General features: G+C 46.3%; 1 protein-coding gene across 4 annotated transcripts in view; it reads right to left on the bottom strand.

Moving 5' to 3' along the window:
- Positions 1-20,269, bottom strand: part of Med27 (mediator complex subunit 27) — a 174,829-nt gene that overhangs the window by 40,761 nt on the left and 113,799 nt on the right. For 2 of the 4 annotated variants that reach the window (XM_021193057.1, XM_021193059.2), the window contains 2 exons: positions 13,670-13,763; positions 6,694-7,767 (listed from right to left, as the gene is read on the bottom strand). In XM_021193057.1, the coding sequence (XP_021048716.1) occupies positions 7,714-7,767; positions 13,670-13,763 (148 nt within the window). In that variant the 3' untranslated portion in view covers positions 6,694-7,713. Of the gene's footprint in view, positions 1-6,693; positions 7,768-13,669; positions 13,764-20,269 lie in introns of those variants that run through there. The other 2 variants (XM_021193054.1, XM_029536223.1) reach the window with 1 other exon arrangement.

Genomic DNA, 20,269 nt, shown 5'->3' with positions numbered 1-20,269 from the left:
TCTACCACACATCACTTTCACATCAGATATGCAGATATGGACCATAACATTCAGCACTATTCCCTTGGTATTGAAATTGCCTTCTCTAACAGTTCAATTCAGGGCTACAGATGCCAGTCTGGGGAGCTGGACTCAGAGCCACAGCTCCTTGGATACAGCAGGTGGAGCACACAGATGGAGCTGAAGGGTTTAGAGGTCATCACTGGAAACGATGAGGCTCATGACTACTGGGAAAGGGGTGGACCTCTGTGGTAAAGGTGATAGCGTAGGCTGCCTAAGGAAGCTGTTGTCAATTTGGAGGCAGTATTTCAAGGGGATTTTAGGATGTGTTCTGTTCCCGCTAATCTGTAAATGGGCACAAGTGCAGGGCATTTCTGTGAAGGGCTGTCCTATAACTAATTAAAGAAGCTAGAGATGCAGTGGATACTTAGTGAGCAGTTTGGGGGGTGGAAATCAAGAAAAAGTGTAAAGTACTTGGAGAAAGGAAGAAACAAAACAAAAGCCACTTGTGTCCTTGCCTGAATGGCTTGGTGTCTGAGACTCACAATACTGCCTTTGTGTCATCAGCACCAGCGATGAAACAGTGCCTCCGTCTGCATCCTCCACAGGGCCACCGTGTGTGAGTAATGCACCTCACACCACATGACCTGCCAGCCCCGCGAAAGTCTCCCAAAAGGAGCACAAGTTTGCAAAGAAATGAACAGAAAGCAGGCTGAGGGAATGGCAGCTACTCTGGGAGGCACCAGAACGTCTGGAGAGGACTCAGCTCCAGAACTTTCCCTAGGAATAAACGGCCTTTGAAAAGTCCCACCCTCTGCTCCATACTCACAGGACATCCCACAGTGAAGTAAAGGTCTCACAGCACAATCGAGAGCAACAGCAATTTCAGAGGAGGGGAGGGTAATGCCCAGGAAACACACCTACACAGAGCACCACCATCCCCACAAAACCCAAAGCCACTGCCCTTCAAAATGGCTGGATATGGTATGAGTGTGTATGTCCACAGAAGCGTGGAACAGAGTTTAGCTGAGAGAAGTGCAGGCATGCACACAGCTTCCTGGGGTCTTTGTCCCTTTTTAGGTCCCAGTTTGATTTGTTCAGTCCTCAGTTCCTCTCCAGCAAGGAGCCTGCAACTCATAGCCACGACATCCATCTGAAACCTTGCCCAACTTCCCACTTCCCTCCACATTTAAGCTCCCTTTCCTCACAGCTACTGTGAGGTCACACTGATGCCTCCCAACACTGTTCATTTTATCAGGCAGATTCACAGAGGAGGACCGGAGTCATGATGTCATCATTTTGGCACACTGAAGTCCGGGTGTGCTTAGTGAGGACCTCTTCGAAGTGGTATCTTATCTATGTCCCCCCCCAATAATTCTCCGGATATTTCCCCCATTTTCTGGCACAGTGAGATGCCCCAGGCTCATCTTGTACTGTCCTCAGCTGCTTACTCAAAAGGTTCCTGCTAGTAAGTCAGACTGGCATTTAGAGACAACAAGGATGGAGCAGTGCTCTCTGTGTTTGAGCCCTCTAGACCTCAGCAGGCAGGGTCAGGGCACACCTGCGTGCACAGACACACCAGCATTTCTGTTTACACTAACCCTTCCAGTTGCCATGCAACACCACGGAGACGGTCTCCTGTCTCAGCATGTGCTCTATCCCACACACACACAGGGCTGCAGGCATACCAGTCCCAACCAGTGTGAAGCCGACCGCCACTAACATGGCACTATTTAGTTCACAGCTATCACAGCACTCAACCCCAGGCTCAAAGGTTCTTGGTTTGCTTCTCTACTTTCTTCTCCACCCATCAAGGACTGAACACATAATTTGACTGAAATATTCTTAGCTTTCTTTAATTCCAATCATATTATTTTTGGTTAAAAATAAAAGCAAAAAAAGATAACCTGACTTCTAGTCAAAAGCTCCAGAGTCACTCTGCCTGACACTCTTCTCTCTCCCGCACTTTCCAGCCCTCTCTGGCCTGCCTCCTAAACAGACTGTGTCATTTGAGGTCTCCCCGCCATGTGTGTTGATGGATGTCTCCTCTCGCCTTACAGAGAGGGCCCGTACTGAATAACGCATCTGCTTTTCTCTTTAAATAATGGTCCACCCTGGAAGTCACTTCGCATAGGTCACAGGTCCTCCATCTTTCAAAGATGAGAACAGAAGCCGTGTGGCTCCATTATGTGGCTGCTTCTTGATCTCCTCGGTCGCCCTCCTTGGAGTGCACAGGTTACCCCAAGACTGCACTCACAAACAACCCTGTAACCAACAGCTGCACACACCCACTTTCATACTGTTGGAAGGAGTCTTCAGGGTCACCTCCTTGTACAAACCCTGATGGTTAAAGGCAAATGCAAACCCAGTTTCATGGACACGGCAGACACTGAAGGTCTTCCTCTAAGTGGCCCACACTGCTATCAGCATTGACAAGAAGCCGTTCCTTTGCCTCCCCAGCAGAGTGTAGGCATGGCTTTCTCAGTCCTGCCAATCTGGAGAGAGGAGACAGCTCTCAATCAAGTTTTAACCCACATCTCTCTGAGGATGAGGATGGACATATTTTCATCTATTGAAGTACTGTGTGTATGTTAAGGCTGTCCCCATTTAAGTCCCATTTCAATATTGTCTGCTTTGTTTTTAAAATTAGCAAAAGGATTTCCAAGCTGTATCTCTGCACCTAGGATGCTTGTTACATACACTCCCCAGCCTACCTGCTGTCTTGGTTAGGGAGTTTTTTTTTTTTTTTTTTTTTTTTTTTTTTTGTGGGGGGCACTCTCTAAAAGTGTTCTCCTTTCTGTGGCTGTGGCCCCATTGATTACAGATGTCACCTGCACCAGCACCATCTACTCCATTTCCACATTAGCTATGGTGTATTTTTGTCTTCTGGTCTGGCTGTCCACCACAAGTCAGGGCCATTATTTTGACTTCTTTAGACTTCTAGGTGTGCTTTAAGAACACTCTCCACATTGCTTCCCTTGTTAGTTGCTCCTATTCTTTTATGCATACTTTTTTTCCCTATGAGCTTTAGTGGTACCGTTGAAAGTCTGTTAGTATTACTGATATGACTAATATGTGTGTTCTCAATTTGATACCATAGTTAGATATATCACATGTTTAGTGTTCCTGGGTATTCCCTCCCACTTTCTACTTCTTTTCTTCCTTTATTCCTGTGTGTGGATGCTTTGAGATATCATCATAGATAGCTCAGACTGACCTGGAACTTGCAGTCCCCTGCCTCATCTTGAAAGTAGGATGTACTCACCATGCCAACTTTCATTCTGTTGATGCTGGTGATGGGACCCAGGGCCTTACTCACACTAGGCAAATGCTCTACCACTAAGCTATACCCCAGCCCTTTGTTTTCTTATTAAGTATATAGTTTTCACGCTTATTTTTGTACCTCTATATGCTAACGCCTTCAGACCCCACTTTCTTATACATCACTTTAGCCTCTTGCTTCTTAGTATATAACAATATCCTTGATTCTCACCGACTGCAAACACAAAAATCAATACACTTACTTCATCTGTGTCTTTATGGACTCCACACACACAGTGCTTACGGATTCTCTCCCCACCGTCATGGCTACCTTCCTGTACCCTGCTCAGCTTGCCCTAGGGCTGCATAGCCCAATTCCTCTGGCTGGGGAAGATCCAGGGAGGTTCACAGGGACAAAACCCTGGCGTGCTCAAATGACCTCTCTCTGGCCTCAGGACTTGAAAGGATGCACGTGTCCCTGGCTCTTCTTTGAAAGTTGCTGTCTTGCTTGTATTTTTTGAATTTTACATACATATGTACTTATTTGTACATATGAATGTATACCACAAGCATACTGGTGCCTATGGGAGATCAGAAGAGGGCACTGGAAGTGGAACTGGAGTTAGGTGTAGTTTTAAGCTGCTCAAGAGAGGTTCCAAGAACTGAACTCAAGACCTCTATAAGGGCAGCAAACATTCTTAACTGATGAGTCATTCCTTGTTAGTATTAAAAAAAAATATTCTTTTTTATTATTCTGAATTAGGTACATGATGTGTGTCTGCATGAGTACATGCTTTATGTGTAATATATGTGTGTGCACTTGCCCATGAGAGTGTGTATGTGTGCATGTACAGGTGGGGCAGGTATCACGAATGTCAGCAAGCATTCTTAACTGCTGAGCCGCTTCTCCAGCTCTATTTGCAGCTCTGAGCGGTGTAATTGGATGATGGGGGGGGGGGCTTAAAGTTCTTCGAATGCTTGCTTGGAAGTCCTGAGTGTGTTGTCTCTGAGGCGTGATGACTCCTGAGTGTTAGACTAGACTTGGTGGTTCCTAGGTAACTATGCCGCGTTCCCAGTGTCTCCTTTCAGTGCTTAGATTCAGGCCTTGGCTTTACTTTCTGGGTTTACCTAGTTTTACACATTGGTTCCATCCCATTATGCTCTCCCCAGAACTCTGACATGCACACGTGTGATGGTCTCCTAGCCTGTGCTCCATCCCTATAATTTCTCCAACTGTACATTGGTCACCTTGTTATTCTCTCAGCGGTCTGCTTCCCCAGTGCTTATTATTAGATTTGTACCTCGAGTTCAGACTTAGAATTTCCATGATAATGCTCTCATTTTCTTAAGTATAACCAGCGTCCAGTTCTTCTGACTTTATAAGTAAAGTGTCTGAAGTGTGAAATTCTAGTCTTTTGCTCTGTGGGATGTGGGATCTGTTTTCTTAAAGGCCAGGGAAGGTTTATCTCATCAGATTTTAGTATGAAAACTTCAAACATCAAAAAAGTTGAAAAAGTTGCAGTGTAGACACTCTTGTACCCGTGTTCCAGGTGCACAGTGGTAGGCTTTCTCTCACCCACCCACCCATTTGCCCAGGACTTGCTGTTCCAACTTGTGCCCTTAATGCAGCTGGAAATAACATATGCCAGTATACACTCTCCCTAGACCTTTGAGCAGCACAGCTAAATAGAACTCAATGGTCATTAAAAAAAAACATTTGGGTAAAACCATGACTGAAATGTGCACAGTTCTGTAAAACTGGACAAGTGCAGAATTCAGACTATTCTTCATTGTGAAGTGTGTCTCATCCTTCCCCGCCAATGCCTGCCTCTTCCCTCCAACCAGTAAAATGCTCTAGGACTTTCTCTAGGTGTAGTACAGTATGCTCCAGTGGGGGACAGTTTTCACTCTGTAGAAGGTGACAGCGACAGCACAAGTAGTTCTCTGTAATCGTGTGCTTCTTCTTACTAAAAAGCACTATGTGCAGGCTTTCAGTTGTAGTTACTGTATGGTTATGTGGCTTCACGTGTTCGTGGTTTCTATACTGTGCATATGAAGAAACTTGGGCATGCATAGTCGCCTGTAATATTTCAGATAGACAGCATAAGAATAAGGGAAGAGAATGTTTAAAAGCAAAATGATTGTGATTTTGCTTCCCCTACTCTATCTCCCCACATCTCCTTCCACTTTGGTGGCCGGTGAGGCATGCTGAAGCAATCCTCATTCACCGTGACATCTCTGATGGACATATTTCAGCATCCACTTCTAAAAACTATAACAGAGATGAGGCTCTGACCATGCCTAGCAAAGCACTAACATCTGACAGAAGTCTGTGTGTGTCTAAGAGAGGACTCAGGCAAGGTTTGCCCTCCCTTTGCCCAGTGCAGTTCAGTCCCCTGGGCAGCATTTCTCTGCTCATCTCCTGGCTACAGAATTAACTGGCTGAAGAAACAGATAATCAGCTGGTGGGAAGTCCCAAACTCTTGTGTTTTTATTTTGCATCAAGGGTTTTAGTGGCTAGATAAATTTCTAATCATGAATGCCATTATAACAAGTATTTGAGAGTATCTTTTTTGAGATTGATCTGATATATTGTCTTAGACAAATTTTTTTTTAATTTTAATTTTATTTTTGTGATCTTACCATGTCCTGCAGGCTGATCTCAAACTTCAGGGTTAAAGTGATCCTCCGGTTGCAGCCTCCAGAGCAGTGTGCACACCACCACTCCACTGCTCTGGTGTTTGCAATACTCCAAGACATTTCTACTCAAAGCAGTAGCTCTCAGGTCTTAGGACCTCTTTCTACTGAGAACGGCTGAGGATCTCTAGGAGCTGCTACACCTAAGGGATGGAGCTATTAATACTTAATGCAATAGGAATAAGAATAAGAACGAAGGCGTGCCTAAAGCACGAGGACTTACGGGGCCGAGAGCTTAGCATACAGTGTCCCCCAGGATTAGGGAGCTTAAACAACTCCACTTTGGACATGAGAATAGGTGAAAGAGGAATGGAGAGGGAGGCCTCCCATATGCCTTAAAGCAGTTTGATCTCTTGGCGCCCTGGGAAGGGTCTCTCCAGCTTCCTGCCCTCGGATCACAATTTGGGAATTGCTTCCTGAGAAGAATGGAGTTTTGGAAACAAACATCTTTAGGGCCAGATTTGACAAACAAACAAACAAACAGTTTTTTTGTGTGTCAAAAGTGGAGAAGAAGGATTGGGGATATGGCATACTGTGTACAGTGCTTGCTGTGCAATCATAAAGACCTGAGTTCAGATCCACCCTAGATCTAGGGGTGGCAGTGTGATCTGCAATCCCAGCACCGGGAGGCAGAGACCACTGGACTCTGAGGGCTTCCTGGCCAGGAAGTCTTACTGAAAGGGTGAGCTCCACAGTCACTGAGAGAACTTGTTTCAAAAAAGGATGAAAGCTGGTAGTGGTACTGTGCATCTTTATTCCCAGCACTTGGAAGGCAGAGACAGACAGATTTCTGTGCATTTGAGGCCAGCCTGTGCTATACAGTGAGTTGTAGACCAGCCAGGGTTGCATAGTGAGACTGTCTCAAAAAAAGTATAGAAATAATAGAGCACACTCAATGTCACCTCTGGTCTCCACAAGTGCACACATGCACACTTCCTAGAGGCACAAGCATGGAGAAGTACAAAGCCCATGTTTTCTTACCAGGCTTGTAAAATGGGATGTTAGTGAACAAAAGCACTGACAAAGAACTCCCATAGCATCAGTGCAGTAACAAAGGCACTAGAACTCAGGTTCTGCTTGCTCTGGCAAACACTGCTGGTACAGCACAGAATTATGGCATGGGTGGATGTCAGGAGTGTCTGATAGACAGTTAAAATGAAGGCCTAAGCCTTCAGAGGGCTGGGAGAAGTCCAGAATCCAGAGTAGCTGGTGGGTATAAATGAGTGCAACTGTCTGGAAGGTGAGCACCTATGTGCCTGACTTGGCTTGCTGGGCTGCTCTGGCTCACTGCAGGAGATCACACACAGCAGAACCTGTACTCTCCATCCACTCAGATGTCTATATCAAAGTGCCTTAAAAAAACCTCTAGGGATCGCCACATACCTCTTAGGAGGCAACAATCAAGTCAAGAACCATCATCACAACATCATATAGTAACATTATACAGTCCAAGCAGGTTGTCCACACACACACACACACACACACACACACACACACACACACACACACACTACCACAATTAAAGAGGTCATGAATTTGAAAGCGAGCAAGGGGTGGGGGATATATTGAAGAGTTCGGAGGAAGGACAGGAAAACAGAAATGATGTAATTATAATCTCAGAAAATTATTAAAAATGAAACAAATCACCAAAGGAGTCAGGGCTGCCCTAAGCCAAGCAAGGTCACGGTGAGACCTAGCGCAAGGCCAAGGCAGAGGCAACAGCAGGCGGGAAGAGGAGGAGGTGGCCTTTAGCCATCAGGACCCAAACCAAGAGCCAGCAATGCTCTGAGCAGAGCTTTTTATAAGAATCTGTAAACAAAATAACAGAATGTCTCCTATCAGAATAATGAGTGCCCCAACAATTTGAATAAAATGTACTAAACAAAACAATGGGCAAAACATTAGTGAAAAAATTAGTATGAGTAAGAAATTAGTTCTTAAAAACAACCTAATATCTTGCAAGTATATTGAACTAAAAATGGAGACAAAACATTATACTTAGCATTCTAAATAAAGCCCTTCCCCAAAGGAGTGATGTGCAAAGGGAGGGGAGACAGCTTCCTGTGTGGGGATGGGTGGGGGAGTTCACAGGGCTGTGCATAGTGGATACTGTACTTGCAGTTAGCTGAGGCAGGTTCTATATTGCTAAAGATTTTAAAATACTAAAAATTCATGCATGCATGTATGCCTGTATATGTGTACCTGCATGCAGAAGCCAGTGGAGACCAGAAGATAGCTAGCACTGGAACCCCTAGAGCTGGAGCTACAGGTGGCTGTGAGCCCCCCAATGTGAGAGGCTCTGAACTATTACCCATTTGAAAAATAGTGAGCACTTACCACTGATCCATCTCTTCAGCCCCTCAATATTATTAAATAAATATGAAAGGGTCATGCCTAGATGAGCAGGAGCATTAGGATAAAACCAACTCACAAAACCTCACAACCTTCTGAGCCCTAGCCCAGCCTGGGAGGCTAAGCCTGACTTGGGCTGGTTTTGTGTCTTCCCTCTTTTCCTGTTTTCCTGTACTCTAGCAGAGCCTGACGAGTCTTTCTCTTTCCCTGGGTTATACCTCTCTTGGACCCTGCTTCACTATACTTCCTGCAGGTTTTGGTTCCTAGCACACTGCCCACCCCCCACAACACCTCTCCTCTTTCCTACATTCCCAACCTACTTCTGCTCCTTAATCCTGTCACTCTAACATAGATAAGGCCACTCTGTCTGCTCTCTGGTCCCACTCTCTAGACTGCACTGGCAAACCTGGCAGCGTGGGAACTCCAGCACTGAGGTCTATGCCCTTCTTGCCTGGTGCTGCAGAGAGAATTCACTGAATGGTAGGATGAGCTTCTTCTCCAGCACAGCTCACGGTCACTCTGACACCAGGGCAGGGACATGCTAAAAGGCTGGGCTTCCAGGGAACTCTAGTTGGTGTCTGATTAGTTCCCTGTGTTTATATCCCAAGTGATCCCAAGAAAGTTTCTCTTGGACTCACTTGCAGAAGTACAACTGCTGGGTGCAGGGCAGCGGTTCTCAATGTGTATGTGGGAGGATTGTCATCTCCCCAGGAGTTAACCTGCTCTTGGGGAACAGGGTACATGGAGATCCAGGGGTCTGCATAAGGCCAGCAACTCAGGATTTCTGAGTAGCCTGCAAGGAATGTGCATTTGTGGGAAACTACCCCGGGAGCCTGAGGACCCCTCAGGCACCAGAGTTACTGAACTCAGTGAGGAAGTCCAGTGGCAGCAGCAGAGAACAGTTCAGGTGTTAGGGAGTCTCCCAACCTCACATAACAGGCAGAGTGGCATGGAGTAGCATGTCCAACAGCTTAAGGAAGGAGGTATCATAGAGGCAGGAGGGCTAAGGTGTAGCTCTGGAGAGATTTGTACACAAACTTGAGGTTTTGGTAAACCAAATTAACATCTATAGTAACATTACAAACTACCAGGGTAATTTCAAACATTACAGTGAAAGCTCCATTTTCTTATTTTCTTATACCTAGTTGATCAGTCAAAAACTGGAGATGATACTGTTTTAAGCGATGTGAGAAGCCAGCAGCTTGTTCCAGTCTGACTCAGTTAAGCTCTTACAATATTTTGACTGTTGGAAGAAAATTAATAATGGGATGTTAGGCGGTAGATTAGCTGAAACTAAATATCAACACAGCTAGATTTATTTTTGGATAACTGAGATCATCCTTCAGAGAACAGCAACAGCCCTCATTATACCATGAGCTACCAACTCACACAGCAGCAGGACCACTCCCAGCAAGCAGAGCATTCGTGCTGCACACAAGAGGCATAGTAGCTACAGTTTGGGGTACAGGCCACAGGTGATGACCTAAGGCTCATGAAGACACCAAAGGAGACATCCCCAGCAATTAGCTGGCTGGTTTCAGGACCAAGCCAGTTCAGTCCCCTTCAAGGAGTCAGGGTGGAGGTAGAGGGGCAGAGCTCTACTCTGCCAGTGGACCAAGCATATCAGTGAGGTCAACCACAATTTCTGTCCTTTCTGTATTTACTAGGCACCTACTTGCCTCTAGCCTCATCCCAGCTTGCATGAGTGTGCTACCCTGGTGATAAAGAAGGTCACAGTATGTCCTCCCAGGTCAAATGTCCTAGGTGGATGGTGATGGCTCCTGCTTCTGAGGGGTTTGAAGCCCTGATGCTTACAAACCAACAGAGTTGCTTTGGCTTTGGATGAGCCAAACAGACCCCAACTGCTTAAGATCAAAGCACCAGAAAGTGTCAACTTGCCCTGTTTCCCCTGTGATTTCTACACAGTGGAGAGGCTGCCAACTAAAGCAGTAGGATCTCCAGTTGCAGACTGCCTAGAGAGTAAGAACACCAAATGAGTTCAACCTGCCATGCCTGTGTCAGTGACTCTGCCGATTCCTATGCAGATGTAGAAGCAAGAACCTCCTCTCTACTCACACAGCAGAAACTGGAGACTTCTAACATCAGTGAAATTGGGGAAATGAGATTTTGACTGGGGTTTAAGACTCTGTGCACGCATGCATGCATGCATGTGCATGTGACATAAAATGCAAAGCTGGAAAGAATCCCAGCATATCTCAGTAACAGAAATAGCATATGAAGAGTTATGAGATGGACTGTACTGGACAACAGTATACATGGCAGAATCAACGCATATAGCATGGTACTATTTTTATACAGCTCACAACTCCATGACAGTTAGGGACACGTGCACATAGAGCACACTGGTGTACAAGGGAGAAGGACGGTTGTTCTCAGGAAGGTGACCTCAGGTGGCAAAGCTATGGGGAACAACACACGCTGGCTCTGTCCTGCTTCTCAGCTAAGTGGTGAGCTTTATAATTTACATATATGTTATACTGATCATTGTAGCTATTACATTTAAAAAAAAAAAAAAAGAGAGAGAGTCATCAGCCCACTGCCTGGTAGTCTAAATATCTATTTATGCCATCAGAATGGGTTGTTTGTCCTCAGATGACGGATCCTGGGGGCTTGCTGACAGGATGGGGAGGGGGTCCTAGTCAGATGAGCACAGCTGAGGCTGCTGGGAGGACAGATGAGTGCCGCACAGCCAGTCCTCCCTGCAGCTCATTTATCATGGGCAGGGTTGCTTTCTCAGCCCCTTAGGGAATTACTTCCTCTCTTCTCACACTGTGTAGGGCATCCAAGTCCTGACTGTGCACCCCAACAAAGAGAGGGGAGCAACTTCAGGTGAGGCCACCAGGAAGCTCCTTCCAGGGTGATGAGGGTGGGAGGTTGGATGAAAAATTCCAGGGTACCAGAAAGATGCTGTTCCATCCCATGTCTGGAGCTTCATGGAGCCCTGGTGTTTGTTCCACTGGGTGGGTCAGCTGGATCCCTACTATGTGAGCACCCAGCATCATGTAACAGCTTTGTTTGCTTATGTGATCTGGACAGGCTCTGTTGCCCACTTTGGGATGAAATGTCACTTCACTTACAAAGCATGGGTGAAGTGCAGGCTCTGGCAAGGGAGGGACACTGCTGGTCTGTCCTATTCCAAGTCCCCCAACTGCCCCTTCCTACCAGTCCTGCTTGCTGTCCAACTTCTGAGAGCCATCTCCAGGAAGTCTTTCTCTTCTTGCCTATGTCTCCTGTGGTAATGCACTACATATCTTCAAGTGTGTCAGGGAAAGTTAGTGAGGAGGCAGCAGGGGCTGGTCCTGACTCCCTCACCCTCAAGGTGATGGTCACCTCCCATCTCCATCCAGAAGATGGGGTATGGACAGCACATCGTCTTAGAACATTGCAACCTACGGCAAATGCCATTGCTTACAAGGAGAAGCCAAATAAAGCAGGTACGGTCAAAGTACAGTCACTCCCCTGCCATGAGGTTCTGACTGAGTCACCTGCCTCCACTAGAAACAAGTGCCACTGACTGCAGGACTATGTCACTGAAGATAGGTGACACAAGCCAGCCAGAGGCACATATACCTGAACAGCCCTTGCTAGTTAAGCATGTTCTGTGTAACACAGAGTCTTCCCCTTGCATGGAGTCCCACCCCCTCTTATCAGCCTATCAGAACAGAAGCTCCGTGAGTCGCTGAGTCTGACAGGCCCAAGTCACCTGTTTTGTCAGGTGGTAGAATTCAAGTGTTCTGCCTGCCTGCCTCTAATCCTTCCTGCTCATCCCACTCAATGCCAAATTCTTATCCTCTTCATGAAGTGGAAGCTCAATGACCTGGAAATAATGTGACTAAACCTATCTCACCAAGGATGCTTTGTTTTTATCTTTTTTAACTCTTTGGTCCCTGTCAAGTCTGCCAACAGGATCTGTGCACCACTGTGAGGTCTAAGGGGTCCTTACATGCATGATGAGCATGCTTGAGGGAAGCAGGGAATACCTTTTATATAAAGAAAACTGTTTTATTTTTCTGTCAAAGGAATACTGTATTGTATCTTTTTTAAAATATTTTAGTCCAAGATGAGAAAACTGCTCAAATGGACTTCAGAAATCTATCTACATCTATATATCAAAAACACACACAAATGAAATATTGTAAACTTAGAAAGTTCACATCCTTTCCATTCACCAGTCAAAAGAAACATGCATAAATAATCAGTGTTCCCAAGATGGGAGGGGCTGGGTGAAGAATGGCTTACCTGGGTGATGGTGACCCATAAGGAGAATGCTGTAGCAGTAGGAGTTCCCAGGGGGATCCAAGGCAGCAACGCTACATGCAGAGCCTTGCCTTCCTGATATACACCAAAAGCCCATCCCTTGCACATACTGCCATGAAACATGTGCCCCAAGAGGTGTTCCTCAGGTGCCAATCACCACACAGATACCAGAAACCTTCTCATGGATATCACAACACATCCTTAGGCCACTGGACTCCAAGCACACTGCCTTTGGTCAACTTAAAACATCAGTGGACTGTGAGGCCAGAAGGCTCAGTGCAAACCCAACAGAAACAACAGAATCAGAAGTCAGTGGTAGCAAAGGGCCAGAGGCTTTCTTCTAACATGTGAGGGTGGTGAATGACTTTCATGGACCACAAAGTCCAGAGGCCACAGTGTGTCCGTTTTCTTTACCAGGATTCCAGGTGAGAATCACCCAGTATAATCTCTTAGAGAAAATATAAAATTTACCCAATGCTGCTGGGGAGGCTGGCACATGGCCTGACTCGAGGTCAAGCAGCTTATAGTACCTCTCTCTAACTCTTACCTGGGACTGCAATGTGGTCAAAAGCACATAGACACAGAGTGCAGTGTCTATGCTAGAGCAATGGCTTTATCCTGTGGGTCTCCATCCCATCAAAAACAGATATTTACCTTACAATGTAAAACAGTAGCAAAACTATGGTTATGAAGTAACAGCAAAAGTAATTTTATGATTTTATGGTTGGGGGTTACCACAGCATGAGAAACCATATAGGTTGGTATATGGGGACCAGAGGTGGAGGCCAGCTGTCACCCCCTCTCCCCCACTACCACCACCTTATCCTTTTTCAGACAAGGTTTGTCACCCATTCAGCTGGGAAACCATGCCAGCATGCTGCAGGGCCCTCCTGCCTCCATTGTCCAGCACTGAGCTTACAGTGCACGTTACCACACACAGCTTGGGGCTGTGCACATGAGCCTAGGGATTCAACCTGAGGCACTTTACTGACTGTGTCATCTCCTCTGTTTGCAAAGGGAGCTGAAATTGAAGACAGGTTTTTCCTCCACACGTTCCCACAAACAGGCAAGTAGATCTTACCAGAAGCATTGCTGAAGTCCCATTGGGTCTCGATAAGTGAATGGACATCTCCGGAAACATTCTGTCAATGCGGCTGATCACGTCATCGACATACCTGGTTGTGGAAGAAGAATACAAGCATGAACTGGAGTCCTGTCGGAGGCTGGAGGGCTTTACTTCATACTTAATAACCAACTTTTACTTGGTGTGATACCTTTTGCGGAAGACAAGATCACAAGGTCCCTCATGAAAACATCTTCTTCCTCCCTTTGCAGAGGGGTTCTGTTTTACGTGATTATATTTATACTTTAAATAAAGTGCCTGAATGCACCCTAGCTTTCCATTGGGCTATGTATGTCTCTTCTACAGGACTCCACTGTAAGTACTGTAGGCACACTGTCGGCCTGTGCTTTGGCTGTGCCTTCTCTAGTCAAACCCATCCGATAGTGGGCTGGCATTAAGCATGAGGCATGGTGTTGGGTACTTAATAAGGACTCACAGATGCCATGCATGCTGACGGGTGGTCCCCAAAGCCCTCCTACCCTGCAGTGGAGGTTCATTGGGAGCATGCCAGCCCACAGCACACACAGAACTGGCTCTGCTCCCTACATAGGACACCCTGCCAGTTCACTGTCTACCCACACCAATGCAAAAGGTGCATCCAACTCAGCAGCCAAGACCCAAAAGAAGCTATTAATGTTTAGTAAATTTAATCATACACTCTCTACATCAGGGACATGTTAAGGTATAGTTTCTGGGGGAAAGCAGAGATGAGCTCCTTGATCACGTGATATGAAATTTCAGTTGGAAACCTGAGGCTCATGAGAGGGAGCGCAGAAGAAGGCTATCTGGTAAAGAGTGTATACTCGCATGCCTGCCAAGGAAGTCAGAAGGTTCTCAGGACTGTCCTGTTGGGTTTTCATGCTGGAGGAGGGCAGGAGAGGCTGCAGAAGGCCTGATAACAAACAAGGGCAGTGGGCAGGTAGGCATGAAAAGAGGTGGTGCTGGCTGAGGTGCTCCTGGGGAAGGTGGTGTCGGGGATCCTGGTGGACTACAAGTAGCCCACAGATTCCATGGGGGCCACAGCAGCAGTAGCCAGCTTCCCTTCTCAAGAGGACCATCATGTGAGTCTTGCTATTAAGAGCTGAAGTTGCTCCAAGCAGTTTTTCAAGGCCCCACCCTACTAAGAAGTAACAGCTTCAGAAGTGTCATTTCTAGGTGACTGAGAAACACAGTCAGGGGATCTTTGGTGATCCCCTAACTCACAGCCTCATGGCATCTGAGCATAACTTAATTGCAGAGGTGACTGGAAGAGAGGGAGGCGCCAGCACTGTACTGTCTATTGTCTACCGAACCAACAGAAGATGCATGTCAAAACCATGCCAACTCAGGGGCTGGCGATGCTCACCTTAAGATACTTCCCCTAATCTATATGTGTGCTTTCAACCCATTTCTTCAGACTCAGCAGAAGCAAACAGCCTCTGTCCAGTGTGAATGGAGGTCATTGCTAAGTATATGCTAATGTGAGGGGTAGGCAGTGTCTTGTGCATAGTCTTTAATCAATAGCCATCATAGCTCTGGAAGGGAGCTGGATGAATATGCACAAGTTCAGCACAAAGACCATCCTAACCTGATGTCTTGTATCCTTCACCTTGAAACCTTCAGCATATCATCTGGAAAATCAGGCTCCTTAGCAGGCTGGAAGACCCGAACAGTGGGTTATGTGATGATCCCGGGCCACACACAAACTTGGGGCAACCTCCCTCTACTTGCCTAGAATTCCAGATTTTGTTCATTGCATCCAGAGTTGCAGTGGGCATCCCTGGTCATTTTTGGACTCTTATTATAAATAGGGACTTTTACTTGGAAGGGAAGGCTGTGGCAGAGGAAAGACAGTTCCTAGGAAAGGGATCTGCCACAGGCACAGCACAGTTAAGAGGCCCAGGGTGGTGGGTTTTCTGTGGTTTCCTCCCTGCCCACCCACCTGCCCATGATCTTAGATAAGGCTCAGCAAGCTCATTTGAAAATTCCATTGAGCAGAAATGAATTTTAAGGAGACTGCTTTTCTTTTTAGGCCTAACATAAAGGAGACGCAGATTCCTTTGTTACAGGTGACATTATGCAGTTGCCAGAAAGAGACCGAAGAAAGTCAGCTGCACCTTTAGCTGAGGAAAACAGCGTCTAGATTTTAGATGCAGAAATCAAAACATTTCATTTTTAAATAGACCCAGCCTCAGAGATACAAATGAGCCACTAGTAACTTGACAGAAACCAGGGAGGCTTGCCACACCAGATTAAAAATCTGGAGACAAAAATGGCTTTCTTTCTGCAGAGAGTGGGGGCTGGTATGTGTGGGGTGGTCTTTGGCAATGCTTCTAGAATACTGCCTCCCAAGACAGCGGGTGCTGCTCGTGTCTGTATGGTGCTCGCAGAGTACGCCAGCACCACGCTTACAGAGCCGGGCTAAGGACAGGTAGGAACGGCTTGCTCTCCTCCCACACTACCACCATATGTCACACTCCACTAGTGGCAGAATCAAATTACTTTAATTTTTACCTTTGGAGTGGAGGCAAACAAGCAGCACACCGCAGCGGTGACGAGTTTACACTTGAGCAGACGCGGCCTGTGCGGCCCGCACGGAAAGACATTAATTTGGAGCCAAATTGAGCAGTGAGTCACAATTTGCACATATCTGTCAACCTGTTAACAGGGTAATAACTTGGAAGGATTGCTGTTCCTATTTACATTACAGGAGCCTTTCAAACACGGAGAAGACGCTGGGTTTCCTTTACTCCAACACAGCTACAAGGCCTAAGAACTAGCCTGCAAACACAAACTCCTAGAAACCACAGGGTCAGATCAAGGAGTGAGTATTTTCAGGCAGAAAGTTAACATTTAAGTTTCTGTTTCTCTGCCCCATCCCTAATGAAGACCAGGCACTCAGTGGTTTAGGAGATGAGCTTGTGCAGAGAAAAGCAGGACCTCCTCTCTCCCCAGGTTCCCAATGGCTTCCTAGGATGGGACTGCAGACTCACTCACTGCTCAGTGGCTCTGTGGCAGCAGAACACCCCCCCCCCTGCACTCCTAGATAGAACACCTAGGCCCTAAGCCTTGCTTTCTTGTTTCTTGTTTCTTTCTTTTTCTTTTTCTTTTTTTTCAGATTTATTTGTTATTATTCATAAGTATACTGTAGCTGTCTTCAGACACTCCATAAGAGGGCATCAGATCTCATTACGGATGGTTGTGAATCACCATGTGGTTGCTGGGAATTGAACTCAGGACCTCCGGAAGAGCAGTCCGTGCTCTTAACCGCTGAGCCACCTCTCCAGCCCTCTTGTTTCTTTAAATGGCCTTCACAGGAGTACTGAAGACCACTAGCACCCCAGAAATTGCCCTGTCCAGTGACCCACTGACAGCATCTCCAAGATGTGGTCTGCAGGTAATTTCTCTTTGAAAGACAGTTCTTGTCCTGCAGGCTGGCAGTGTCTTCATGGAGCCACATCGTATCAGCTTGGCAGAACGCTACTCAGCTACTTCTCCCAAAGTCAAAGGCTTTTGTAAATATGGACAGCTGCTGGGTTTTCCTAAGCTCTTCACTAATGAGTTTTAGTCTCCTTAGGTCCCAGATCCCTAGAAGAAGGTACTGAAAAACTATATGACATTTCACACGCAAGGTTCTGCACTGGATAGCTCTTAAGAGTCTATTTGTGGACCCTGATTTAAGTATCTAGACCCTTCCAAAATTAAGGTCTCTAGTTTTCTTTGTAGAGTATGCATTCTGCCTGCCTGCATGTACGTACGTACGTACGTATGTATGTATGTATGTATGTATGTATGTAACACTGTATCACACAGTCTTGAAGTAAAACTATAACAGTTGTGTGGATCTTAAAATCATACTTCTGTAATGGAGCTGTTATGTGAGCTTATTACTTAACTGACAAATTAAAAATTGAACCTTTTTCCCCGTGAGTGTGCTCTGAAATACACACACACATTATGGGATGGCTACCATCAAGCTAATGACCACGTGCTTTCCCTCACATCCCACCTTTTCTGTCAGCAATTTTCAAGACTGTGATCCTCTGTCATTAACTCTAGCCACTGTGCTCTCACGATCTTTTGAGCTTGTTGCTGACAACTGTGCTCTTCAGATAACATCCCCAGTTGCTCTCCCATTCAAGTCCTTGGTAACCACTGTTGTACCGTCTTCCCCTATGAATTTGACTCTTTCAGATTTGACACATGATTGACAGCCACCCTATACTATTTAATCTGTCTGTGACTCGCTTATTTCATTTAACACACGACTTTCATGTTCCTCCATACTGACGGGGTTTCCTTCTTGTCAAAGTCCCAATTGTGCCCACACCATGTTTTCTTTATCTGTTAGTATGTTGACGGGCACATGTGATGATCCTAGATCCTTACTACTGTGACTAAGACTGCAGGAACATGGGAGGTGCAGATGCTTCCTTTTACTGTCTGTGAGCAGACTGAGAGCTGGGACTGCTAAGTCATGGTGCTTCTGCTTTAGCCTTCTGAGGACCTTCCCTGCTATTCCCCAGCATTGCACTCACATCCGGTCCCCATCAGTGTGTGAGCATCCCTTCCTCCCACGACCTCAGCACTCAGCTCTTGTAACAACTCCTCTCTCCACACCAGGCTAATGTTCCTATTCACAGGACTTTAGAGGTGATCTGACTAGAGGTGCCAGCTTTGCAGGGCAAAGCCACACAACCCATGCCTTCCACGGGGCTTTGCTTGTCTAGGTAAAGCATCCTCTGTTTTCAGAACCACTCCTGAGACAGGGCTCAGAAAGGACTCAAGTCTCAAGTCCTCAGAGGCCAAGGTGAGCCTCCAACGTAGCTGTCACTCCCTCCCTTCTAGCCTCAGCTGTCACCTCCTTCCTTACACTGAGCAATCTTCCTGAAGCACTCTTTGCTCAGCCAGGCCCTGATTATTCTTCCTTAACAAAGCCCTGGTTATTCTTTCTTAGGCTAACTTCCTCAGGAAAGTCTTCCCTGGCCCTGTCCTGTTCACACCTCTCCATCAGTACACCCTACCTCACACAGCACTTTCAAATTCTGTCACCTCTGCACATTTGTAACTACACACTTTGTGAGTGATTATTTCTTTAAAGCCCTACTTCCCTGCAGTATTCTGGAGGGTCATGTGACCACTCTCTTCCTTGTACTACCCAGCGCCTTGCCACACTTGAATACTCATTGAATGGGTAGACAGTACATTAGAGATTGCCACACAGACCCAGGCTAGGCCATTATGCCATGAGATGCATAGTTCTCTGCAGTGGATGAAGAGGCAAGGTGTGGCAGAGGTCACTACATTAACCATGGAAAGACATGCACAAGGGCAGCCAGAGCTCACTGAAAATACACCTCAAAGAAAGCAACACAGAGAGAGCCTTTCAAGTCTTGAGGCTTAATGTCTGTCCACAGAACCCCTGCATCTGTTCTTGTAGAAGCTTAATGCCTTTTAGAAGCAAAAGCCTTCTGAAGAAGCACACTGTACCGACACACGGTTTTAAAATGCCACTTTTAATGAACTAATTAATTCTGCAAAACAGTAGTACAAAGATGTGCACTATCAAATGGAGACAACACCACCGAAACGATAACAAAAGGGAATGGGGAAGACGTTTCTAAAGATAACACTTCTGCAAAATATTCATTTTCTCCTTTATGCGGTAAGATATACTGCAAATGATTTGTTATTAAAGACTTAAAATATTATACTGGACAGATGGCTTAGCTCTCTAAGCCTGACCCCTCCTCAAAAGAGAGGGGGAACCACCCACAAACACAACAAACCTGGCCCCACGCCAATGATCTCATGCTAGTGCGATGCTTAGCTGCTCCAGCCGGATTTAAATAGCATTTACCCCACACAGTGTGTAAGATTCATGCTGTTCATTTTCTCCACACATACACACCCTCAGAGTTAGAGATGCATGCACTAATAAACTAATTTTCCAGAGAGGATAAAGCCAGGAGTGACCATGAACAGAGACATCTGCAAGATCTGGAAGTGAGTGAAGACTTCTTCCCACACCTGTCCATCCCCATGAGCCTGAGTGGCCTCTGACAGTGGGCTGAGCAGATGGGGGCTTGTCTAATGACTCCACAGGAGTGAGGCTGGCTGAAACAACAACCAACCACTGATGCTGAAGGAGGGGCCTAGAGATGCAGGGCAAACTTGCTTGCATCCACATTTGTAAAATGTCGGTACTAAGGCTACTATGCAAGACATCTAGTTGCTCTCTCAAGAACTGAAAGGCAGTTGCTAAACTGTGCTGGAAGGCAGGGATGGATGTGCTGAGGACAGAAACAGGAGCTCAAGTCACTCCATCTCTCAACATGCCCTTCCCATCCCAACATGAGAGCCACTAGCTGACCCCTCCTAAGGAGGATGCTCACATATTTAAACATCTCCTTGTGAAACTCCATATATAGGAGGGTTGGCAAGTTGGGGAAGAGTGGCTTCCTGGGCAGGAGAGTAGCCTGGGGTGGGTAACCTTGCCCTCTACGTTGTAGCTCATGTATGTGTGCACACGATCGCTTTATACACTCAGGTGAACACCCAGGGAAGCAAAGTACTCAG

Source organism: Mus pahari, chromosome 3 (genome assembly GCF_900095145.1).
Source record: "Mus pahari chromosome 3, PAHARI_EIJ_v1.1, whole genome shotgun sequence".
Lineage (NCBI taxonomy): Eukaryota > Metazoa > Chordata > Mammalia > Rodentia > Muridae > Mus > Mus pahari.
Note: the sequence above shows the minus strand (reverse complement) of the source record. Positions and strands in the feature narration are given on the sequence as shown.